This window comes from Oncorhynchus keta, unplaced genomic scaffold (assembly GCF_023373465.1).
Source record: "Oncorhynchus keta strain PuntledgeMale-10-30-2019 unplaced genomic scaffold, Oket_V2 Un_contig_28385_pilon_pilon, whole genome shotgun sequence".
Taxonomy (NCBI): Eukaryota; Metazoa; Chordata; class Actinopteri; order Salmoniformes; family Salmonidae; genus Oncorhynchus; species Oncorhynchus keta.
In genome coordinates this window covers 51333-78846 of record NW_026286011.1, presented here as the reverse complement: position 1 = coordinate 78846, position 27514 = coordinate 51333, and the positions used below count along the sequence as shown (strand labels likewise).

At 47.3% G+C, this 27514-nt stretch overlaps 1 protein-coding gene across 1 annotated transcript in view; it reads left to right on the top strand.

Annotated features, from left to right (window-relative positions):
* Nucleotides 1–27514, top strand: part of LOC118377805 (contactin-5-like) — a 71945-nt gene that overhangs the window by 9182 nt on the left and 35249 nt on the right. The window contains exon 2 of the mRNA XM_052507020.1: nt 17669–17789. Within this exon, the coding sequence (XP_052362980.1) occupies nt 17669–17789 (121 nt within the window). The remainder of the gene's footprint in view (nt 1–17668; nt 17790–27514) is intronic.

Here is a 27514-nt window from a genome sequence, read left to right as displayed (position 1 = left end):
CATTATACCTCAATAGAGCAGGCCATTATACCTCCATACAGCAGGCCATTATATACCTCATTAGAGCAGGCCATTATACCTCATTAGAGCAGGCCATTATACCTCAATACAGTAGGTCATTATATACCTCAATACAGTAGGTCATTATATACCTCATTAGAGCAGGCCATTATACCTCATTAGAGCAGGCCATTATACCTCAATACAGTAGGTCATTATATACCTCAATACAGTAGGTCATTATATACCTCATTAGAGCAGGCCATTATACCTCATTAGAGCAGGCCATTATACCTCAATACAGTAGGTCATTATATACCTCAATACAGTAGGTCATTATATACCTCATTAGAGCAGGCCATTATACCTCAATACAGCAGGCCATTATACCTCAATACAGTAGGTCATTATATACCTCAATACAGCAGGCCATTATATCTCAATACAGTAGGTCATTATATACCTCAATACAGCAGGCCATTATACCTCAATACAGTAGGTCATTATATACCTCAATACAGTAGCTGTTTTACCTGAATATTGCCGTCTTATAGCTCAATCAAATAGAACATTTTACCGCAATACAATAGGCCGTTATATCACAATACAGTGGGTCGTTATACCTCCATACAGTAGGTCGTTATACCTCAATACAGTAGGACAATATACCTCAATACAGTAGGTTATTATACCTCAATACACTAGGTCGTTATACCTCAATACAGTAGGACAATATACCTCAATACAGTAGGCCAATATACCTCAATACAGTAGGTCATTATACCTCAATACAGTAGGTCATTATATACCTCAATACAGTAGCTGTTTTACCTGAATATTGTCGTCTTATAGCTAAATCAAACAGAACATTTTACCGCAATACAATAGGCCATTATATCACAATACAGTAGGACAATATACCTCAATACAGTAGGCCAATATACCTCAATACAGTAGGTCTTTATACCTCAATACAGTAGGTCGTTATACCTCCATACAGTAGGTCGTTATACCTCAATACAGTAGGACAATATACCTCAATACAGTAGGCCAATATACCTCAATACAGTAGGTCTTTATACCTCAATACAGTAGGCTGTTATACCTCAATACAGTAGAACAATATATCTCAATACAGTAGGCTGTTATACCTCAATACAGTAGGGTGTTATACTTCAAAACAGTAGGTAGTTATACCTCAATACAGTAGGCCGTTATACCTCAATAAAGTAGATAGTTATACCTCAATACAGTAGGCCATTATACCTCAATACAGTAGGCCAATATACCTCAATACAGTAGGATATTATACCTCAACACAGTAGGCTGTTATCCCTCATTACATCGTTATACCTCAATACAGTAGGCCGTTATACCTCAATTCAGTAGGTCGTAATAACTCAATACAGTAGGTCATTATACCTCAATACAGTAGGCCAATATACCTCAATACAGTTGGCTTGCCTTTTATACCACAATACAGTAGACCTTTATACCTCAATACAGTAGGCCGTTATACCTCAATACAGTAGGCCAATATACCTCAATACAGTTGGCTTTTATACCACAATACAGTAGACCTTTATACCTCAAAACAGTAGGTCGTTATACCTCAATACAGTTGGCTTTTATGCCACAATACAGTAGACCTTTATACCTCAATACAGTAGGTCGTTATACCTCAATACAGTTGGCTTTTATACCACAATACAGTAGACCTTTATACCTCAATACAGTAGGTAGTTACACCTAAATTGTCTATGATTTTTAGATTTTTCTCATTTCTAATGGTCATGAAAAAACCACGTAGTCTCTCCTGTAAGGAAAATGTATTTCAGTGAGGATAAATGGACAAACCTGGTTAAATAAAGTAGAATGAAAGACCCCATTGTTTCTGTGTAATGGATAAACATTTAGTAGAAGTGTAGATTGTATTGATGGAAGCAGTTTGTTGGATGATCTAACCTGTATTTTCCTATACTAGAAGGGCCATATGCAGAGCCATATGAAGTGCCATATGCAGAGCCATATGAAGTGCCATATGCAGTGCCATTTTCCATTTTCTTAAGAATTACAATTTACCCCGGCATTTGGTAGGTTTGAGGGGGAGGGTTTATAGTTACTGAGTTTAGGCACGGCTCATTGCACCAAAGACTTTTTGAATTAGGATCAATTAATGTCAAGGTCACATAATCCCTGATGTCACTGTGATTAAATCACACAATCAAGTGTATCAACTTCTACACAGAGACAAAAAGACAGTGAATCTCTCAATCATGTTTATGAACGTATACACAGTGACAGAGACACAGAGATGCAGATAATTACACTATCAAGTGTATCAACGTCTACATAGAGACAGAGTGAATCACACAGTTGATTTTAATAACGTCTACAGAGACACAGTAATACACATCTACAACACAGGGGATAATACACATTTACAACACAGGGGATAATACACATCTACAACACAGGGGATAATACACATCTACAACACAGGGGATAATACACATCTACAACACAGGGGATAATACACATTTACAACACAGGGGATAATACACATCTACAACACAGGGGATAATACACATTTACAACACAGGGGGTAATACACATCTACAACACAGGGATAATACACATTTACAACACAGGGGATAATACACATTTACAACACAGGGGATAATACACATCTACAACACAGGGGATAATACACATTTACAACACAGGGGATAATACACATCTACAACACAGGGATGATAGGTATCTACAACACAGGGATGATAGGTATCTACAACACAGGGGGTAATACACATTTACAACACAGGGGATAATACACATCTACAACACAGGGGTAATACACATTTACAACACAGGGGATAATACACATTTACAACACAGGGGATAATACACATCTACAACACAGGGATAATACACATCTACAACACAGGGATGATACACATCTACAATACAGGGATGATAGGTATCTACAACACAGGGGTAATACACATCTACAACACAGGGGATAATACACATCTACAACACAGGGGAAAATACACATCTACAACACAGGGGATAATACACATCTACAACACAGGGGATAATACACACCTAAAACACAGGGATGATAGGTATCTACAACACAGGGATGATACACATCTACAACACAGGGGATAATACAGATCTACAACACAGGGGATGATACACATCTACAACACAGGGGATAATACACATCTACAACACAGGGGATAATACACACCTAAAACACAGGGATGATAGGTATCTACAACACAGGGATGATACACATCTACAACACAGGGGATAATACACACCTACAACACAGGGGATAATACACATCTACAACACAGGGATAATACAGATCTACAACACAGGGGTAATACACATCTACAACACAGGGGATAATACACATCTACAACACAGGGATGATACAGATCTACAACACAGGGATGATACACATCTACAACACAGGGGATAATACACATCTACAACACAGGGGATAATACACATCTACAACACAGGGGATAATACACATCTACAACACAGGGATGATACGATCTACAACACAGGGGATAATACACATCTACAACACAGGGGATAATACACATCTACAACACAGGGATGATAGGTATCTACAACACAGGGGATAATACACATCTACAACACAGGGGTAATACACACCTACAACACAGGGGATAATACACATCTACAACACAGGGGATAATACACATCTACAACACAGGGATGATACACACCTACAACACAGGGGATAATACACATCTACAACACAGGGGATAATACACACCTACAACACAGGGGATAATACACACCTACAACACAGGGGATAATACAGGGGATAATGCACATCTACAACACAGGGATGATAGGTATCTACAACACAGGTGATAGGTATCTACAACACAGGGGATAATGCACATCTAAAACACAGGGGATAATACACACCTACAACACAGGGGATAATACACATCTACAACACAGGGGATAATACACATCTACAACACAGGGGATGATAGGTATCTACAACACAGGGATAGGTATCTACAACACAGGTGATAGGTATCTACAACACAGGGGATGATAGGTATCTACAACACAGGTGATAGGTACACACCTACAACACAGGTGATGGGTATCTACAACACAGGTGATAATACATCTACAACACAGGTGATAGGTATCTACAACACAGGGGATGATAGGTATCTACAACACAGGTGATAGGTATCTACAACACAGGTGATAGGTATCTACAACACAGGTGATAGGTATCTACAACACAGGTGATAATATCTACAACACAGGTGATAATATCTACAACACAGGTGATAGGTATCTACAACACAGGTGATAGGTATCTACAACACAGGTGATAGGTATCTACAACACAGGTGATAGGTATCTACAACACAGGTGATAGGTATCTACAACACAGGTGATAATACACACCTACAACACAGGTGATAGGTATCTACAACACAGGTGATAGGTATCTACCACACAGGTGATAATATCTACAACACAGGGGATGATACACATCTACAACACAGGTGATAGGTATCTACCACACAGGTGATAGGTATCTACAACACAGGTGATAGGTATCTACAACACAGGTGATAGGTATCTACAACACAGGTGATAGGTATCTACAACACAGGTGATAGGTATCTACAACACAGGTGATAGGTATCTACAACACAGGTGATAGGTATCTACAACACAGGTGATAGGTATCTACAACACAGGGTGATAGGTATCTACAACAACACAGGTGATAGGTATCTACAACACAGGTGATAGGTATCTACAACACAGGTGATAGGTATCTACAACACAGGTGATAGGTATCTACAACACAGGTGATAGGTATCTACAACACAGGTGATAGGTATCTACAACACAGGTGATAGGTATCTACAACACGGGTGATAGGTATCTACAACACAGGTGATAGGTATCTACAACACAGGTGATAGGTATCTACAACACAGGTGATAGGTATCTACAACACGGGTGATAGGTATCTACAACACAGGTGATAGGTATCTACCACACAGGTGATAGGTATCTACAACACAGAGGTGACACACACAAACACACACAGTAGGTGATACTCCCATGTTCAAACAGCCCAGCGCTTCCTACCAGCTGACCAGACCAAGATGCAACTGAAGATTATATGAGCCATTATATGTTCTTGGTTAGAAAGTGTCATTCTCCCTTTGCCAAGGATGGAGAAGGAAGGGCTGAAGGCTTACATGACCTTGGCAGGGAAATGAAAAGTTTAACAGTCTTCAAGTATTGATTAAGGGGGAGGGTACAGAACCCAGGCGGTGCCAGGCGAAACATACAGACAGACACACAAACTCACAAATGCACAAGCACGCACACACTCATGATCCCACACACACATCACATGTATGCACACTTGTGAGCAGAGACACACACAAACACACCCCATATGGCATTAGGTTTAACTCCCACTCAAAGAAATCAGCCTTGTTATTATCATCCCTGTCCTAATGCGATGATTCTCCCTGTTCTCATCCCTGTCCTAATGGGGATGACTCTCCCTGTTCTCCTTCTGTTCCTAATGGGGATGAATCTCCCTGTTCTCCTTCCGTTCCTAATGGGGATGAATCTCCCTGTTCTCCTTCCGTTCCTAATGGGGATGAATCTCCCTGTTCTCCTTCTGTTCCTAATGGGGGATGAATCTCCCTGTTCTCCTTCTGTTCCTAATGGGGGATGAATCTCCCTGTTCTCCTTCCGTTCCTAATGGGGATGAATCTCCCTGTTCTCCTTCCGTTCCTAATGGGGATGAATCTCCCTGTTCTCCTTCCGTTCCTAATGGGGATGAATCTCCCTGTTCTCCTTCTGTTCCTAATGGGGATGAATCTCCCTGTTCTCCTTCTGTTCCTAATGGGGATGAATCTCCCTGTTCTCATCCCTGTCCTAATGGGGATGAATCTCCCTGTTCTCCCTCTGTTCCAATGGGGATGCATCTCCCTGTTCTCCTTCTGTTCCTAATGGGGATGAATCTCCCTGTTCTCCTTCTGTTCCTAATGGGGATGAATCTCCCTGTTCTCATCCCTGTCCTAATGGGGATGAATCTCCCTGTTCTCCTTCCGTTCCTAATGGGGATGAATCTCCTGTTCTCCTTCCGTTGATAATGGGGATGAATCTCCCTGTTCTCCTTCCGTTCCTAATGGGGATGAATCTCCCTGTTCTCCTTCTGTTCCTAATGGGGATGAATCTCCCTGTTCTCCTTCCGTTCCTAATGGGGATGAATCTCCCTGTTCTCCTTCTGTTCCTAATGGGGATGAATCTCCCTGTTCTCCTTCTGTTCCTAATGGGGTTGAATCTCCCTGTTCTCCTTCCGTTCCTAATGGGGATGAATCTCCCTGTTCTCCTTCCGTTCCTAATGGGGATGAATCTCCCTGTTCTCCTTCCGTTCCTAATGGGGATGAATCTCCCTGTTCTCCTTCTGTTCCTAATGGGGATGAATCTCCCTGTTCTCCTTCTGTTCCTAATGGGGATGAATCTCCCTGTTCTCCTTCTGTTCCTAAAGGGGATGAATCTCCTGTTCTCCTTCTGTTCCTAATGGGGATGAATCTCCCTGTTCTCCTTCCGTTGATAATGGGGATGAATCTCCCTGTTCTCCTTCTGTTCCTAATGGGGATGAATCTCCCTGTTCTCCTTCCGTTCCTAATGGGGATGAATCTCCCTGTTCTCCTTCCGTTCCTAATGGGGATGAATCTCCCTGTTCTCCTTCCGTTCCTAATGGGGATGAATCTCCCTGTTCTCATCCCTGTCCTAATGGGGATGAATCTCCCTGTTCTCCTTCTGTTCCTAATGGGGATGAATCTCCCTGTTCTCCTTCCGTTCCTAATGGGGATGAATCTCCCTGTTCTCCTTCCGTTCCTAATGGGGATGAATCTCCCTGTTCTCCTTCCGTTCCTAATGGGGATGAATCTCCCTGTTCTCCTTCTGTTCCTAATGGGGATGAATCTCCCTGTTCTCCTTCTGTTCCTAATGGGGATGAATCTCCCTGTTCTCCTTCTGTTCCTAATGGGGATGAATCTCCCTGTTCTCCTTCTGTTCCTAATGGGGATGAATCTCCCTGTTCTCCTTCCGTTCCTAATGGGGATGAATCTCCCTGTTCTCCTTCCGTTGATAAAGGGGATGAATCTCCCTGTTCTCCTTCCGTTCCTAATGGGGATGAATCTCCCTGTTCTCCTTCTGTTCCTAATGGGGATGAATCTCCTGTTCTCCTTCTGTTCCTAATGGGGATGAATCTCCCTGTTCTCCTTCCGTTGATAATGGGGATGAATCTCCCTGTTCTCCTTCTGTTCCTAATGGGATTGACTCTCCCTGTTCTCCTTCTGTTCCTAATGGGGATGAATCTCCCTGTTCTCCTTCCGTTCCTAATGGGGATGAATCTCCCTGTTCTCCTTCTGTTCCTAATGGGGATGAATCTCCCTGTTCTCCTTCCGTTCCTAATGGGATGAATCTCCCTGTTCTCCTTCTGTTCCTAATGGGGGATGAATCTCCCTGTTCTCCTTCCGTTCCTAATGGGGATGAATCTCCCTGTTCTCCTTCCGTTCCTAATGGGGATGAATCTCCCTGTTCTCCTTCCGTTCCTAATGGGGATGAATCTCCCTGTTCTCCTTCCGTTCCTAATGGGGATGAATCTCCTGTTCTCCTTCTGTTCCTAATGGGGATGAATCTCCCTGTTCTCCTTCCGTTCCTAATGGGGATGACTCTCCCTGTTCTCCTTCTGTTCCTAATGGGGATGAATCTCCCTGTTCTCCTTCCGTTCCTAAAGGGGATGAATCTCCCTGTTCTCCTTCTGTTCCTAATGGGGATGAATCTCCCTGTTCTCCTTCTGTTCCTAATGGGGATGAATCTCCCTGTTCTCCTTCTGTTCCTAATGGGGATGAATCTCCTGTTCTCCCTCTGTTCCTAATGGGGATGAATCTCCCTGTTCTCCTTCCGTTCCTAAAGGGGATGAATCTCCCTGTTCTCCTTCCGTTCCTAATGGGGATGAATCTCCCTGTTCTCCTTCCGTTCCTAATGGGGATGAATCTCCCTGTTCTCCTTCCGTTCCTAATGGGGATGAATCTCCCTGTTCTCCTTCTGTTCCTAATGGGGATGAATCTCCCTGTTCTCCTTCCGTTCCTAAAGGGGATGAATCTCCCTGTTCTCCTTCCGTTCCTAATGGGGATGAATCTCCCTGTTCTCCTTCTGTTCCTAATGGGGATGAATCTCCTGTTCTCCTTCCGTTCCTAATGGGGATGAATCTCCCTGTTCTCCTTCTGTTCCTAATGGGGATGACTCTCCCTGTTCTCCTTCTGTTCCTAATGGGGATGAATCTCCCTGTTCTCCTTCCGTTCCTAATGGGGATGAATCTCCCTGTTCTCCTTCTGTTCCTAATGGGGATGAATCTCCCTGTTATCCTTCTGTTCCTAATGGGGATGAATCTCCCTGTTCTCCTTCTGTTCCTAATGGGGATGAATCTCCCTGTTCTCCTTCTGTTCCTAATGGGGATGAATCTCCTGTTCTCCTTCTGTTCCTAATGGGGATGAATCTCCCTGTTCTCCTTCTGTTCCTAATGGGGATGAATCTCCCTGTTCTCCTTCCGTTCCTAATGCCATTGGCTCCCATACAGCAGCAACTCACACCTCACATTTCAGACTGATCTGGCTCTTCCTTCAGGCTTATGCCTTTAATATTGTTAATTTTATACCATCTTCACTTATCATTGCTGAGCTATGAAGGACTCATTGAGCTCAGTAATTGGGATGGCTAAGTTTTAATAGCTGGCAGTCAGATGGGGTTGGCTAATTTATTAATCCTTGATTAGTCTCTGGGTAATCAAGATGGAGTGATGTTAATGAAACTAAACAGCATGTGCTGTATGTAGAAGAGATGGGCTGTTTGACAGGAAAATAAACTAAAACACATTTGATGAATCCAGACACTTACTCTACATTTCCATTTCCCTTAATTAGAAACGGAATGTAAAGAAAGTACACAGTTGGTACTTCCATTTCTGCCATGTTCGGTACTGAAACAAAAGGTGAGATTCAGGGTTCCATACAGATGTAGGACCTTAATTTGATAAAGCTGTTGCAGGAGAACTTTTCTTTAACTGGTATTTTACACCAAATTGGTTCGGAGAGGTTTTTCAAACTGGCGGGTTTCCCTCCTTCGGTTTCTTTGGACTGGTGTGAAAACTATCCACACTAAGGAGCGCACTTGTAAGGTGTGCGTGTTGGTGTCAGGGAAGTCAGGCGCAGGAGAACGAACTTGGTATAAACAGAGTTGTTTAATAAATGCTGATAAAACTCCAAAAACCAAAATGTACAAAAAAACAAAAGTGGGTACAAAACCCGTCGCACGCCAACACAATACATGCACATCACAGACAAGCAAACACTCTCCGACAAAACATGAGGGGAAACAGAGGGTTAAATACACAACATGTCATTGATGGGATTGGAACCAGGTGTGAAGGAAGACAAGACAAAACCAATGGAAACTGGATCAGTGAAGGCTAGAAGGCCGGTGACGTCGACCTCCGAACAAGGAGAGGGACCGACTTCGGCGGAAGCACTAAACATCGTTGTTTTTGGAAGACCAAATTGAAAGTAACACAGTATCAAGTTTGGGACAAACAAGTTATGTTTCAAGATAATCATAGATTTATTTTTCTACAATAAAAAAAATGACTTGCATGAAACGTGATTTTGTTTAGGCATTTTAGTTCATTTGACAGTTGGCAATAAAAAAAACAACCTGACCAAATGACGTAAAAACGTAAAAAACGTAAAAAACAATCGAACTCTGATTGGAACGATATATATAATGTGTGAAAACACCCTAAAAAGTAAAGCTTTTGATGTTTAAAAACGCTTCTGTAGTTGGGAATTTGGTCATTTCCACTTTTAAATTTCAGACTTGATTTTCCCTTACGAAAAAAGGTATCCATCCTTACAAAAATGTCCATTAATAATATCACATCATAATTCACATTTCTTGTTGATACAGGATTATCTTCCTGCTGAAGCAAACTGTCTCAAATAAAGATCCTTCATCTCATCTCAAACTGTCTGATGTTGCCTGACAGACCATGAAGATGATGATGTACAGTATACTGCATGTAAGATCCCACAGTTGACAGTGAATGTCAAAGCAAAAACAATCCATGAGTTGGAAGGAATTGTCCGTAGATCAGAGACAGGATTGTGTTGAGGATCTGGGGAAAGACACCAATAAAAGGAATTGTCTGTAGAGCTCAGAGACAGGATTGTGTTGAGGATCTGGGGAAAGACACCAATAGAAGGAATTGTCTGTAGAGCTCAGAGACAGGATTGTGTTGAGGATCTGGGGAAAGACACCAATAGAAGGAATTGTCTGTAGAGCTCAGAGACAGGATTGTGTTGAGGATCTGGGGAAAGACACCAATAGAAGGAATTGTCTGTAGAGCTCAGAGACAGGATTGTGTTGAGGATCTGGGGAAAGACACCAATAGAAGGAATTGTCTGTAGAGCTCAGAGACAGGATTGTGTTGAGGATCTGGGGAAAGACACCAATAGAAGGAATTGTCTGTAGAGCTCAGAGACAGGATTGTGTTGAGGATCTGGGGAAAGACACCAATAGAAGGAATTGTCTGTAGAGCTCAGAGACAGGATTGTGTTGAGGATCTGGGGAAAGACACCAATAGAAGGAATTGTCTGTAGAGCTCAGAGACAGGATTGTGTTGAGGATCTGGGGAAAGACACCAATAGAAGGAATTGTCTGTAGAGCTCAGAGACAGGATTGTGTTGAGGATCTGGGGAAAGACACCAATAGAAGGAATTGTCTGTAGAGCTCCGAGACAGGATTGTGTTGAGGCACAGATCTGGGGAAAGACACCAATAGAAGGAATTGTCCGTAGAGCTCAGAGACAGGATTGTGTTTAGGCACAGATCTGGGGAAAGACACCAATAGAAGGAATTGTCTGTAGAGCTCAGAGACAGGATTGTGTTGAGGATCTGGGGAAAGACACCTATAGAAGGAATTGTCTGTAGAGCTCAGAGACAGGATTGTGTTGAGGATCTGGGGAAAGACACCTATAGAAGGAATTGTCTGTAGAGCTCAGAGACAGGATTGTGTTGAGGATCTGGGGAAAGACACCAATAGAAGGAATTGTCTGTAGAGCTCAGAGACAGGATTGTGTTGAGGATCTGGGGAAAGACACCAATAGAAGGAATTGTCTGTAGAGCTCAGAGACAGGATTGTGTTGAGGATCTGGGGAAAGACACCAATAGAAGGAATTGTCTGTAGAGCTCAGAGACAGGATTGTGTTGAGGATCTGGGGAAAGACACCAATAGAAGGAATTGTCTGTAGAGCTCAGTGACAGGATTGTGTTGAGGATCTGGGGAAAGACACCAATAGAAGGAATTGTCTGTAGAGCTCAGAGACAGGATTGTGTTGAGGATCTGGGGAAAGACACCAATAGAAGGAATTGTCTGTAGAGCTCAGAGACAGGATTGTGTTGAGGATCTGGGGAAAGACACCTATAGAAGGAATTGTCTGTAGAGCTCAGAGACAGGATTGTGTGGCCTCCATCATTCTTAAATGGAAGAAGTTTGGACTCTTCCTAGAGCTGGCTGCCCGGACAAACTGAGCAATCGGGGAAAAGGTCCTTGGTCAGGGAGGTGACTCTTATACAGGCAGGTGTGCCTTTCCAAATCATGTCCAATCAATTGAATTTTCCACAGGTGGACTCCAATCAAGTTGTACAAAGGATGATGAATGGAAACAGCATGCACCTTAGCTCAATTTCAAGACTCATACCAAAGGGTCTGAATACTTATGTAAATAAGGTATTTATTTTTTAATAAAAACAGAAATGCTTTATTAAAACCTGATGTCAGTTTGTCATTATGTGTGTAGACTGATGAGGAAATGTTTTGATTGAATCCTATTTAGAGTAAGGCTGTAAAGCAACGTGGAAAAAGGGCTTTGACCACTTTGCGAATGCACTGTATATACAGCACCAATCAAGTTTGGACACAGCTATTCCTTCCAGGGTTGTTCTTTATTTTTACTTTTTTCTACATTGTACATTGAAACACGAGCAATGTACATTAGACCGGTGGAAATCTGTCCTTTGGTCTGATGAGTCCAAATTTGAGATTTCTGGGTCCAACCGCTGTGTCTTTTTTTTCACCTTTATTTAACCAGGTAGGCTAGTTGAGAACACCTTTATTTAACCAGGTAGGCTAGTTGAGAACACCTTTATTTAACCAGGTAGGCCAGTTGAGAACACCTTTATTTAACCTGGTAGGCTAGTTGAGAACACCTTTATTTAACCAGGTAGGCCAGTTGAGAACACCTTTATTTAACCAGATAGGCCAGTTGAGAACACCTTTATTTAACCAGGTAGGCCAGTTGAGAACACCTTTATTTAACCAGGTAGGCCAGTTGAGAACACCTTTATTTAACCAGGTAGGCCAGTTGAGAACACCTTTATTTAACCAGGTAGGCTAGTTGAGAACACCTTTATTTAACCAGGTAGGCTAGTTGAGAACACCTTTATTTAACCAGGTAGGCTGGTTGAGAACACCTTTATTTAACCAGGTAGACTAGTTGAGAACACCTTTATTTAACCAGGTAGGCTAGTTGAGAACACCTTTATTGAACCAGGTAGGCTAGTTGAGAACACCTTTATTTAACCAGGTAGGCCAGTTGAGAACACCTTTATTTAACCAGGTAGGCCAGTTGAGAACACCTTTATTTAACCAGGTAGGCTAGTTGAGAACACCTTTATTTAACCAGGTAGGCCAGTTGAGAACACCTTTATTTAACCAGGTAGGCCAGTTGAGAACACCTTTATTTAACCAGGTAGGCCGGTTGAGAACACCTTTATTTAACCAGGTAGGCTAGTTGAGAACACCTTTATTTAACCAGGTAGGCTAGTTGAGAACACCTTTATTTAACTAGGTGGGCTAGTTGAGAACACCTTTATTTAACCAGGTAGGCCAGTTGAGAACACCTTTATTTAACCAGGTAGGCCAGTTGAGAACACCTTTATTTAACCAGGTAGGCCAGTTGAGAACACCTTTATTTAACCAGGTAGGCTAGTTGAGAACACCTTTATTTAACCAGGTAGGCTAGTTGAGAACACCTTTATTTAACCAGGTAGGCCAGTTGAGAACACCTTTATTTAACCAGGCAGGCTAGTTGAGAACACCTTTATTTAACCAGGTAGGCCAGTTGAGAACACCTTTATTTAACCAGGTAGGCCAGTTGAGAACACCTTTATTTAACCAGGTAGGCCAGTTGAGAACACCTTTATTTAACCAGGTAGGCTAGTTGAGAACACCTTTATTTAACCAGGTAGGCCAGTTGAGAACACCTTTATTTAACCAGGTAGGCCAGTTGAGAACACCTTTATTTAACCAGGTAGGCCAGTTGAGAACACCTTTATTTAACCAGGTAGGCCAGTTGAGAACACCTTTATTTAACCAGGTAGGCTAGTTGAGAACACCTTTATTTAACCAGGTAGGCCAGTTGAGAACACCTTTATTTAACCAGGTAGGCCAGTTGAGAACACCTTTATTTAACCAGGTAGGCCAGTTGAGAACACCTTTATTTAACCAGGTAGGCCAGATCACCTTTATTTAACCAGGTAGGCCAGTTGAGAACACCTTTATTTAACCAGGTAGGCCAGTTGAGAACACCTTTATTTAACCAGGTAGGCCAGTTGAGAACACCTTTATTTAACCAGGTAGGCCAGTTGAGAACACCTTTATTTAACCAGGTAGGCCAGTTGAGAACACCTTTATTTAACCAGGTAGCCAGTTGAGAACACCTTTATTTAACCAGGTAGGCCAGTTGAGAACACCTTTATTTAACCAGGTAGGCCAGTTGAGAACACCTTTATTTAACCATGTAGGCCAGTTGAGAACACCTTTATTTAACCAGGTAGGCCAGATCACCTTTATTTAACCAGGTAGACCAGTTGAGAACACCTTTATTTAACCAGGTAGGCCAGTTGAGAACGCCTTTATTTAACCAGGTAGGCCAGTTGAGAACACCTTTATTTAACCAGGTAGGCCAGTTGAGAACACCTTTATTTAACCAGGTAGGCCAGTTGAGAACACCTTTATTTAACCAGGTAGGCCAGTTGAGAACACCTTTATTTAACCATGTTGGCCAGTTGAGAACAAGTTGTCATGTACAACTGTGACCTGGCCAAGATAAAACAAAGTGGTGCGACACAAATAACAACACATCCTATCCCCCATCCTCCCCTGTCTCCAGATAGCTACTCATCCTATCACCCATCCTCCCCTGTCTCCAGATAGCTACTCATCCTATTACCCATCCTCCCCTCTCTCCAGATAGCTACTCATCCTATCCCCCATCCTCCCCTGTCTCCAGATAGCTACTCATCCTATCACCCATACTCCCCTGTCTCCAGATAGCTAGACATCCAATCACCCATCCTCCCCTGTCTCGAGATAGCTACTCATCCTATCCCCCATCCTCCCCTGTCTCGAGATAGCTACTCATCCTATCCCCCATCCTCCCCTGTCTCCAGATAGCTAGACATCCTATCACCCATCCTCCCCTGTCTCCAGATAGCTAGACATCCTATCACCCATCCTCCCCTGTCTCCAGATAGCTAGACATCCTATAACCCATCCTCCCCTGTCTCCAGATAGCTACTCATCCTATCACCCATCCTCCCCTGTCTCCAGATAGCTACTCATCCTATCCCCCATCCTCCCCTGTCTCCAGATAGCTAGACATCCTATCACCCATCCTCCCCTGTCTCCAGATAGCTACTCATCCTATCACCCATCCTCCCCTGTCTCCAGATAGTTAGACATCCTATCACCCATCCCCTAGAGACCTCAGGTGCTAGCAGTGACAACAGTCTTCTGGCACACAGGAATCCTATCAGTCTGCTTCATGGGATGTCATTGTAATCAGGTTTCGTGCTAAACAGGTGTCTTTAGACTGAATGATTCCCCAGTTTTGCCTTAGGCGTTTCTCATTTCAAGAGAGAGAGTGAAGAAAGACGAGTGAGGAGTGGAGGAAAAGTAACAGCTAGCAACCACCTGAACTTGACAAGAATCCCTTTAAAGCCTGCATGAGCCTAGTACAGGATGTGAGCAGCATCAGATTTCTCAGGTGCCAATGACAGAGAGGCCAGACTTGGATTTCTCTCTGCTAACTTTATGTTACACACTCAATCAATTATACATGTGCACACACACACACAAACATACCCCTCCACCCCCACATATACACACAAACATACCCTCCACCCACACACACATATACACACAAACATACCCCTCCACCCACACACACACACAAAACATACCCCCCCACACATACACACACAAACATACCCCCCCCACACAAACATACCCCTCCACCCCCAACACACACACACACATACCCCCCCCACACGCACACACAAACATACCCCTCCACCCCACACACACACACAAACATACCCCCCACACACACACACAAACATACCCCTCCACCCCCCCACACACACACAAACATACCCCTCCACCCCCCCCACACACACACAAACATACCCCTCCACCCCCCACACACACACAAACATACCCCTCCACCCCCCACACACACACAAACATACCCCTCCACCCCCCACACACACACAAAACATACCCCTCCACCCCCCACACACACACAAACATACCCCTCCACCCCCCACACACACACAAACATACCCCTCCACCCCCCCCACACACACACACAAACATACCCCTCCACCCCCCCACACACACAAACATACCCCTCCACCCCCAACACACAAACATACCCCTCCACCCCCCCCACACACAAACATACCCCTCCACCCCCCCACACACACACAAACATACCCCTCCACCCCCACACACACACACAAACATACCCCTCCACCCCCACACACACACAAACATACCCCTCCACCCCCCACACACACACAAACATACCCCTCCACCCCCCACACACACACATACCCCTCCACCCCCACACACACACAAACATACCCCTCCACCCCCCACACACAAACATACCCCTCCACCCCCACACATCACACACAAACATACCCCTCAACCCCCCACACACACACAAACATACCCCTCCACCCCCCACACACACACAAACATACCCCTCCACCCCCCACACATCACACACAAACATACCCCTCCACCCCCACACATCACACACACACACCACACACATATCACGCACACATCACACACACATCACACACACACATCACACACACATCCTACACACACATACCCCTCCACCCCCACACATCACACACACATCACACACACACACATCACACACACATCCCACACACACATCACATCACACACACAAACATACCCCTCCACCCCCACACATCACACACACACATCACACACATATCACACACACTTCACACACACATCACACACACATCACACATCACACATCACACACACACACACAAACATACCCCTCCACCCCCCACACATCACACACACACACATCACACACACATCACACACACACACTTCACACACACATCACACATCACACATCACACACACACACACACAAACATACCCCTCCACCCCACACACATCACATACACACACATCACATCACACACACATCACACACACACTTCACACACACATCACACACACATCACACATCACACATCACACATCACACACAAACATACCCCCCCCACACACACACACAAAACATACCCCTCCACCCCCCACACATCACACACACACACCACACACACATCACACACACACACCACACACATCACGCACACATCACACACACACATCACACACACATCCTACACACACACATACCCCTCCACCCCCACACATCACACACATCACACACATATCACAAACACATCACACACACACATCACACACACACATCACACACACACACCACACACATCACGCACACATCACACACACACATCACACACACATCCTACACACACACATACCCCTCCACCCCCACACATCACACACATCACACACATATCACAAACACATCACACACACACATCACACACACAAACGTACCCCTCCACCCCACACACATCACACATCACATCACACACATCACACACACACACATCACACATCACACACACACAAACATACCCCTCCACCCCACACACATCACACATCACATCACACACACATCACACACACACATCACACATCACACCCCCACACACATCACACCCCACACACATCACATCACACATCACACACACATATCACACATCACACACACACACACACACACAAACATACCCCTCCACCCCACACATCACACACACATCACACACACACAAACATACCCCTCCATCCACACACACACACACAAACATACCCCTCCACCCCACACATCACACACACATCACACATCACACACACACAAACATACCCCTCCATCCACACACACACAAAACATACCCCTCCATCTACACACACACACACAAACATACCCCTCCACCCCACACATCACTCTCTCTAATTTTATGTTGTTGTTGACTTTCTGCCTGTCACACAGCAGTCCTCCACGGTGGACCTGATGATCAGAAGCATCTTACTGCAGCATGCTGGGAAATACAGCTGCCGGGCTCAGACCAGCGCCGACACTTTGTTTGCTGAGGCTGAAGTCCTTGTCAGAGGTGAGCTCATTAATCTCTCAAGTCGACAGCAGGAACATGGGGCATTTGGGAAGCAGCCCGAACCTAACCCCTGTGATAAACTAAACTATCAGGGGATGAGAAAAAGCTAACTGTGGATTAGTAGTTACGGGGCTAGTTTCTACCTACTACCTTGTTATCTGTAGGTTGGAGAGAGAGAGAGAGAGAGAGGGTCATATTTTGTTTCATCCTCTAATTGTTAAGGTTAGGGTTGATGCTAGGGTACATTTATCCTATACCAGCGGTTAGGGTCACATTCAACCCTCCTCCCTGACACTATCACGGCTTGCCTCCTGCTACATCACCCATGGAGGGTTACACTGTGTGATTGGTATTACACTGAAAATCACCTTCATTTTGACGGGATGAGGAGGGATGGAGGAAGAGGAGGAGGAGGAAGAGGAGGAGGAAGATGAAAAGGAGGAGGAATAAGAGGAGGATGAGGAAGACGAGGAAGATGATGAACAAGATTAGGTTGAGGAGGAAGAAGTGGCGGCAGATGAGTAAGATGAAGAGGAGGAATAGGAGAAGGACAGGAGGAGGAGAGGAGGACAGGGGAAGACAGGAGGAGTAGGATAAAGGGAGGAGGAGAAGAGGACAGGGGGAGGAGAGGAGGAGGACAGGAGGAGTAGGATAAGGGGAGGAGGAGAAGAGGACAGGGGAGGAAGAGAGGGAGGACAGGAGGAGAAGAGGAGAAGGGGAAGAGGACGGGGAGGACAGGAGGAGGAGGAGAGGAGGACAGGAGGAGAAGAGGAGAAGGGGAAGAGGACAGGGGAGGACAGGAGGAGGAGGAGAGGAGGACAGGGGGAGAAGAGGAAAGGACAGGAGGAGGAGGAGGAGGACAGGAGGAGAAGGAGGAGGACAGGAGGAGATGAGGACAGGAGGAGGAGGAGGGGAACAGGGAGGAGGAGGAGGAGGAGGAGGAGGAGGAGGAGGAGGTGGAGGAGAGGAGGAGATGAGGACAGGAGGACAGGAGGAGGGATTTGTTTGAATAGAACCAAGTATTGCCCTGTTTGAATGTCTCAGCAGTCTCAGCAGGAGGAGGAGAAGGGGAGGAGGAGAAGAGGACAGGGGAGGAGGAGAAGAGGGACAGGGGAGGAGGAGGACAAAAGGAGTAGGACAGGATTATAAGGGGAAGAGGAGAGGAGGACAGGGGGAGGACAGGGGGAGGGGGAGCGGAGGACAGGGGGAAGAGCAAAGGACAGGAGGAGGAGGAGGAGAACAGGGGAGGAGGAGGACAGGGGGAGGACAGAAGGAGGAGAGGAGGACAGGGGGAGAAGAGGACAGGAGAAGAGGAGGACAGGAGGAGGAGGAGGACAGCAGGAGGAGGAGAAGAGAACAGGAGGAGGACAGGACTAGGAGAGGAGGACAGGGGGAGGAGGAGAAGGACGGGGAGAAGAGGACAGGACGAGGAGGAGGAGAAGACAACAGGAGGAGGACAGGGGAAAAGGAAAGGATAGGAGGAGGAGAGGGAGGACAAGGGGAGGAGGAGGAGGACAGGAGGAGGAGGACAGGAGGAGGACAGGAGGCGGAGGAGGAGGACAGGCTGAGGAGGAGGACAGGAGAAGGAGGAGAGGAGGACAGGGGGAGAAGAGGACAGGAGAAGAGGAGGACAGGAGGAGGAGGAGGACAGGAGGAGGAGGAGGAGGAGGACAGCAGGAGGAGGAGAAGGGAACAGGAGGAGGACAGGACTAGGAGAGGAGGACAGGGGAGGGAGGAGGAGGAGGACAGGAGGAGGAGAGGAGGACAGTGGGAAGAGGAAAGGACAGGAGGAGGAGGAGGCCAGGGGGAGGAGTAGGACAGGAGGACAGGAGGGCAGGAGGAGGAGGAGAACAGGGGGAGGAGGAGGACAGGGGGAGGACAGGAGAAGGAGGAGAGGAGGACATGGGGAAAAAGAGGACAGGAGAAGAGGAGGAGGAGGAGGAGGAGGAGGACAGGAGGGAGGAGGAGGACAGGAGGAGGAGGAGGAGGACAGCAGCAGGAGGAGAAGAGAACAGGAGGAGGAGGAGAGAGGAAGACAGGAGGAGAAGAGGAGAAGGGGAAGAGGACAGGGGTAGGACAGGAGAGGGAGGAGAGGAGGACAGGGGGAGAAGAGGCAAGGAGATGAGGAGGAGGAGGAGGAGGAGGACAGGAGGAGGAGGAGGACAGGAGGAGGAGGAGGAGGACAGGAGGAGGATGATGAGGAGGAGGAGTGAGGACAGGAGGAGGAGGGGGACAGGAGGTGGAGGTGGTGGAGAGGAGGACAGGAGGAGGAGGAGGAGGAGGACAGGAGGACAGGAGGCGGGATTTGTTTGAATAGAACCTAGTATTGGCCTGTTTGAATGTCTCAGCAGTCTCAGCAGGAGGAGGAGAAGGGGAGGAGGAGAAGAGGACAGGGGGAGGAGGAGAAGAGGGACAGGGGAGGAGGAGGACAGGATTATAAGGGGAAGAGGGGAGGAAGACAGGGGGAGGACAGGAGGAGGCGGAGAGGAGGACAGGGGGAAAAGAGGAGGAGGAGAACAGGGGAGGAGGAGGACAGGGGAGGACAGGAGAAGGAGGAGAGGAGGACAGGGGAGAAGAGGACAGGAGAAGAGGAGGACAGGAGGAGGAGGAGAGGAGGACAGGGGGAGAAGAGGACAGGAGAAGAGGAGGACAGGAGGAGGAGGAAGAGGAGGACAGCAGGAGGAGGAGAAGAGAACAGGAGGAGGACAGGACTAGGAGATGAGGACAGGGGGAGGAGGAGAAGGACGGGGAGAAGAGGACAGGAGGAGGAGGAGGAGGAGAAGAGAACAGGAGGAGGACAGGGGAAGAGGAAAGGACAGGAGGAGGAGAGGGAGGACAGGAGGAGGAGGAGGAGGAGGAGGAGGGACAGTAGGAGGAGGAGGACAGGCAGAGGAGGAGGACAGGGGGAGGGGGAGGATGACAGGGGGAGGAGGAGGACAGGAGAAGGAGGAGAGGAAGGACAGGGGGAGAAGAGGACAGGAGAAGAGGAGGACAGGAGGAGGAGGAGGAGGACAGCAGGAGGAGGAGAAGAGAACAGGAGGAGGACAGGACTAGGAGATGAGGACAGGGGGAGGAGGAGAAGGACGGGGAGAAGAGGACAGGAGGAGGAGGAGGAGGAGAAGAGAACAGGAGGAGGACAGGGGAAGAGGAAAGGACAGGAGGAGGAGAGGAGGACAGGAGGAGGAGGAGGAGGACAGTAGGAGGAGGAGGACAGGCAGAGGAGGAGGACAGGGGGAGGGACGATGACAGGGGAGGAGGAGGACAGGGGAAGGAGGAGAGGAAGGACAGGGGGAGAAGAGGACAGGAGAAGAGGAGGACAGGAGGAGGAGGAGGAGGACAGCAGGAGGAGGAGAAGAGAACAGGAGGAGGACAGGACTAGGAGAGGAGGACAGGGGAGGGAGGAGGAGGACAGGGGGAGGAGGAGGAGGAGTACAGGGGGAGAAGAGGACAGGGGACAGGAGGACAGGAGGAGGAGGAGGACAGGAGGAGGAGGAGAGGACAGTGGGAAGAGGAAAGGACAGGAGGAGGAGGAGGCCAGGGGGAGGAGTAGGACAGGAGTACAGGAGGACAGGAGGAGGAGGGGGAGGAGAACAGGGGAGGAGGACAGGAGGAGGACAGAAGAAGGAGGAGAGGAGGACAGGGGGACAGGGGAGGAAGAGGGGAGGAGGACAGGGGGAGGAGGAGAAGGACGGGGAGAAGAGGACAGGAGGAGGAGGAGGAGGAGGAGAAGAGAACAGGAGGAGGACAGGGGGAAGAGGAAAGGACAGGAGGAGGAGAGGGAGGACAGGAGGAGGAGGACAGGAGGAGGACAGGAGGAGGAGAAGGAGGACAGGAGGAGGAGGAGGAGGACAGGAGGAGGACAGGAGGAGGAGGAGGAGGACAGGGAGAGGAGGAGGACAGGAGAAGGAGGAGAGGAGGACAGGGGGAGAAGAGGACAGGAGAAGAGGAGGGCAGGAGGAGGAGGACAGCAGGAGGAGAAGAAGAGAACAGGAGGAGGACAGGACTAGGAGAGGAGGACAGGGGGAGGAGGAGGACAGGGGGAGGAGGAGGAGGACAGGGGGAGGAGGCGGAGGACAGGGGGAGGAGGCGGAGGACAGGGGGAGGAGGAGAAGGACAGGGGAAGGGGAGAGGAGGACAGGGGGAGAAGAGGACAGGAGGAGGAGGAGGACAGGAGGAGGAGGAGGACAGGAGGAGGAGGAGGATAAGAGGAGGACAGGAGGAGGAGGAGGAGGAGAAGAGAACAGGAGGAGGACAGGGGGAAGAGGAAAGGACAGGAGGAGGAGGAGGACAGGAGGAGGACAGGAGGAGATGGAGGAGGAGGACAGGGGAGGGGGAGGACTGGGGAGGAGGAGGACAGGAGAAGGAGGAGATGAGGACAGGGGGAAGAGGACAGGAGAAGAGGAGGATAGGAGGAGGAGGAGGACAGCAGGAGGAGGAGAAGAGAACTGGAGGAGGACAGGACTAGGAGAGGAGGACAGGGAGGGGAGGAGGAGGAGGACAGGGGGAGAAGAGGACAGGAAAGAGGAGGACTTGAGGAGGACAGCAGGAGGAGGAGAAGAGAACAGGAGGAGGACAGGAATAGGAGAGGAGGACAGGAGGAGGACAGGAGGGGATGAGGACAGGAGGAGAGGAGGACAGGAGGAGGATGACAGGAGGACAGGAGGATGGATTTGTTTGAATAGAACCAAGTATTGGCCTGTTTGAATGTCTCAGCAGGTCACTATTTTGTCTCCTGCTGCATCACCCATGGAGGGCCCTTAACAGGCCCTTTTAGTGGACAGATGAGATGGGCTTCCTTCCCTGAGCTACACTCTGATGTCTGAATCTGACTCCACCATGATGTATTCTCCACCATTCAGATGACTTATTAAACCCACCATGCCACACAGCTCGCTCATAGTCCTCTCAATAGACATGAGAATCACACAGGAATCAAATGGAGCTCAATGACACCCTAATGATTTCCTAAATTCTGTTAACTCACCCGTACAGTGATTTGATGGTTTAATGGTTTCATACACCTGGGTTTTAATGGCTGACTGACTGCTGTGGAGCAGAACCTATTAAGGGCCATACAGACCAGACAGGGATGCGTATTTCACGCTGTTCATCCAGACTAAAAAAATGAATCCTCCTCTACTGGTTAGCTAGTTCCCATGGCGACACAGAATGCATATTAAATATTAATATCCCTCCTCAGAATGCAAATTTAACTTTTTATTGACCCTTCTCTGAGATACACAGCGTTGGCTTTCATTGGCCAGCACCAGCTGTCAGGAGAGGTTGATTTCCAGCGTGTCTCTCACGGCGCCTCCTGTCCTCTCCTTCAGACGTTTTTGGAATGTGTGTTTGTATGTGTTGCACCACTTGCAGATTACACATACTTCAGGTGAAGCTGCTGAGGTAAGCATATGTTTGACAGTTTGAAACCGGAGAAGGGTCCACATCCACACCATCACACAATCATGAAGTGATTGAAATGAAAACCTAAATATATAATAAATAAATAAATATATAAATAAATATAAACCTCATTCGTATTCATTTTAAGACCATATTTGGAGACCTGGGCAGCCTCCAGACCTCCCACTTCTTGTGTTGTGTTTCAACTTTGAATGAAAACAAGGGGTTGAGACCTGTGCCGCTTTGGGCTGGCCTTCTGGGCAAGGTGAGTCTTTAGTTGAGACCTGTGCCGCTTTGGGCTGGCCTTCTGGGCAAGGTGAGTCTTTAGTTGAGCCCTGTGCCGCTTTGGGCTGGCCTTCTGGGCAAGGTGAGTCTTTAGTTGAGCCCTGTGCCGCTTTGGGCTGGCCTTCTGGGCAAGGTGAGTCTTTAGTTGAGCCCTGTGCCGCTTTGGGCTGGCCTTCTGGGCAAGGTGAGTCTTTAGTTGAGCCCTGTGCCGCTTTGGGCTGGCCTTCTGGGCAAGGTGAGTCTTTAGTTGAGCCCTGTGCCGTTTTGGGCTGGCCTTCTGGGCAAGGTGAGTCTTTAGTTGAGCCCTGTGCCGCTTTGGGCTGGCCTTCTGGGCAAGGTGAATCTTTAGTTGAGCCCTGTGCCGCTTTGGGCTGGCCTTCTGGGCAAGGTGAGTCTTTAGTTGATCACTGAGCCGCTTTGGGCTGGCCTTCTGGGCAAGGTGAATCTTTAGTTGAGCCCTGTGCCGCTTTGGGCTGGCCTTCTGGGCAAGGTGAGTCTTTAGTTGATCACTGAGCCGCTTTGGGCTGGCCTTCTGGGCAAGGTGAGTCTGTCTCCACCAGTATCTCAGGTTCCCTCTAAATCAGACTGTCTCCACTAGTATCTCAGGTTCCCTCTACATCAGAAACAACCACAACTGGTACAGATTCAGGTTCCCTCTGGATCAGATTGTCTCCACCAGTATCTCAGGTTCCCTCTAAATCTGACTGTCTCCACCAGTATTTCAGGTTCCCTCTAAATCATAATTTATACTGTCTCCAACAGTATAAAATTGTATTTGTCACATGCTTGGTAACAACCGGTGTGGACTAACTAACTACTATCTATCCTACCCTGTCTTTCTAAGGTCTTCGAAAGCCAAGTGAACAAACAGATTACCGACCATTTCGAATCCCACCGTACCTTCTTCACTGTGCAATCTGGTTTCAGAGCTGGTCATGGGTGCACCTCAGCCACGCTCAAGGTTCTAAACGTCATCATAACCGCCATCGATAAGAGACATTACTGTGCAGCCATATTCATCAACCTGGCAAAGGCTTTCGACTCTGTCAATTACAACATTCTTATTGGCAGACTCGACAGCCTTGGTTTCTCAAATGATTGCCTAGCCTGGTTTACCAACTACTTCTCAGACAGAGTTCAGTGTGTCAAATCGGAGGGCCTGTTGTCCAGATCTCTTGAAGTCTCTATGGGGGCGCCACAGGGTTCAACCCTCGGGCCGACTCTCTCTCTGTATACATCAATGATGTTGCTCTTGCTGCTGGTGATTCTCTGATACACCTCCACGCAGACGACACCATTCTGTATACTTCTTGCCCCTCTTTGGACACTGTGTTAATTAACCTCCAGACGAACTTCAATGCCATACAACTTTCCTTCCGTGGCCTCCAACTGCTCTTAAATGCAAGTAAAACTAAATGCATGCTATTCAACCGATCGCTGCCTGCACCTGGCCGCCCGTCCAACATCACTACTCTGGACGGTTCAGACTTAGAATACGTGAACAACTACAAATACCTGGGTGTCTGGTTAGACTGTAAACTCTCCAACCAGACTCATTTAGCATCTCCAATCCAAAATTAAATCTAGAATCGGCTTCCTATATCGCAACAAAGCATCCTTCTCTCATGCTGCCAAACATACCCTCGTCAAACTGACCATCCTACCGATCCTCGACTTCGGTGATGTCATCTATAAAATAGCCTCCAACACTCTACTCAACAAACTGGATGTAGTCTATCACAGTGCCATCCGTTTTGTCACCAAAGCCCCATATACTACCCACCACTGTGACCTGTACGCTCTCGTTGGCTGGCCCTCGCTTTATATTCGTCGCCAACCCCACTGGCTCCAGGTCATCTACAAGTCTCTGCTAAGTAAAGCCCTATCTCAGCTCACTGGTCACCATAGCAGCACCCACTCGTAGCACATACTCCAGCGGGTATATCTCACTGGTCACCCACTAAGCCAATTCCTGCTTTGGTCGTCTTCCCTTCCAGTTTTCTGCTGCCAATGACTGGAACGAACTGCAACAATCTCTGAAGCTGGAGACTCATATCTCCCTCACTAGCTTTAAGCGCCAGCTGTCAGAGCAGCTCACAGATCAGTGCACCTGTACATAACCCATCTGTAAACAGCCCATCTATCTACCTACCTCATCCCCATACTGTATTTATTTATTAATCTTGCTCCTTTGCACCCCAGTATCTCTACCAGACTGGGAGGGACAGACCAGGGCAGGGGGGGAGGCAGCTGTACCAGACTGGGGGGGACAGGGCACCTGTACCACACTGGGAGAGACAGACCGGGGCAGGGGGGTGCAGACCATGAAGATGATATAATCGCAAACCAGAATGGTAATACAAATCGCTAACGTCCAGACCAGAGTAGATGGTCACATAAAAGCAGGGAGCAACATGTTTGGTGATCAGTTCCAGTGTGATAGAGGAGGAACATACATGTGAGATGAGTAAAGCAGCAGGTAAACATTATTAAAGTGACCAGTGTTCCATTATTAAAGTGACCAGTGTTCCATTATTAAAGTGGCCAGTGTTCCATTATTAAAGTGACTAGTGTTCCATTATTAAAGTGACCAGTGTTCCATTATTAAAGTGACCAGTGTTCCATTATTAAAGTGACCAGTGTTCCATTATTAAAGTGACTAGTGTTCCATTATTAAAGTGACTAGTGTTCCATTATTAAAGTGACCAGTGATTCCATGTCTATGTATATTGGGCAGCAACATTTAATGTGCAGGGTTGAGTAACCGGGTGGTAGCCAGCTGGTGATGGCTGTTTAACAGTCTGATGGACTTGGGATAGATGCTGTTTTTCAGTCCCTCGGGCCCAGCTTTGATGCACCTGTACTGACCTCGACTTCTGGATGCTAGCGGGGTGAACAGGCTGTGGCTCGGGTGGTTGATGTCCTTGATTATCTTTTTTGCCTTCCTGTGATATCGGGTGCTGTATGTGTCCTGGAGGGCAGGCAGTGTACCCCCGGTGATGCGTTAGGCAGACCGCACCACCCTCTAGAGAGCCCTGCTGTTGCGGACGCTGCGGTTTCCGTACCAGGCGGTGATACAGCCTTTACAGGAAGCTCTCAATTGTGCATCTTGTACATGTTGGAAAGAGTCTTAAGGGCAAAGCAAAAAATGTTCAGCCTCCTGAGGTTGACGAGGCACTGTTGCACCTTTTTCACCACACTGTCAGTGATGTGTACTGCGAGGAACTTAGGGGCGTGCTCCCTCTGTTGTTCCTGAAGTCCTTGATCAGCTCCATTTAGTTGACGTTGAGGGAGAGGTTACTTTCCTAGCACCACTCCGCCAGGACTGTTACAGTCCTACTGCTGTTGTGTAGTCTACAAACTTGATGATTGAGTTGAGGTGCGTGGCCACACAGTCATGGGTGACCAGAGAGTACAGGGCTGAGCACGCACCCTTGTGGTGCACCTGTATAGAAGATCAGCGAAATGGAGGTTTCGCACCTTCAGCAAACCTGGGCAAACTATCAGGAAGTCCAGAATCCAGTTGCGTAGGGTGGGGTTCAGACCCAGAGCCCCGAGCTTAATGATGAGCTTGGAGGGTACTATGGTGTTGAAAGCTGAGCTATAGTCAATGATTGAATCGTCTGTTGATCTATTGGGGTGGTAAACACATTGAAGTGGGTCTGGGGTGCCAGGTATGGTAGAGGTGATATTATCTTTAACCTCTCAAAGCACTTCATCATGACATAAGTGAGTGCTACAGGGTGATAGTCATTTAGTTCAGTTACTTTCGTTTTCTTGGGTACAGGAACAATGGTGGACATCTTGAAGCATGTGGGGACAACAGACTGGGATAGAGAGATTGAATATGTCCGTAAACACACCAGCCAACTGGCCAGCACATGCTCCGAGGATGCGGCTTGGGATGCCGTCTGGGCCGGCAGCCTTACGAGGGTTAATACCTTTAAATGTCTTACTCACGTCTGCCATGGAGAATGAGAGCGGGCTGCGTCGATGGCACTGTGTTATCCTCAAAGAGGGCGAAGAAGGTGTTTAGC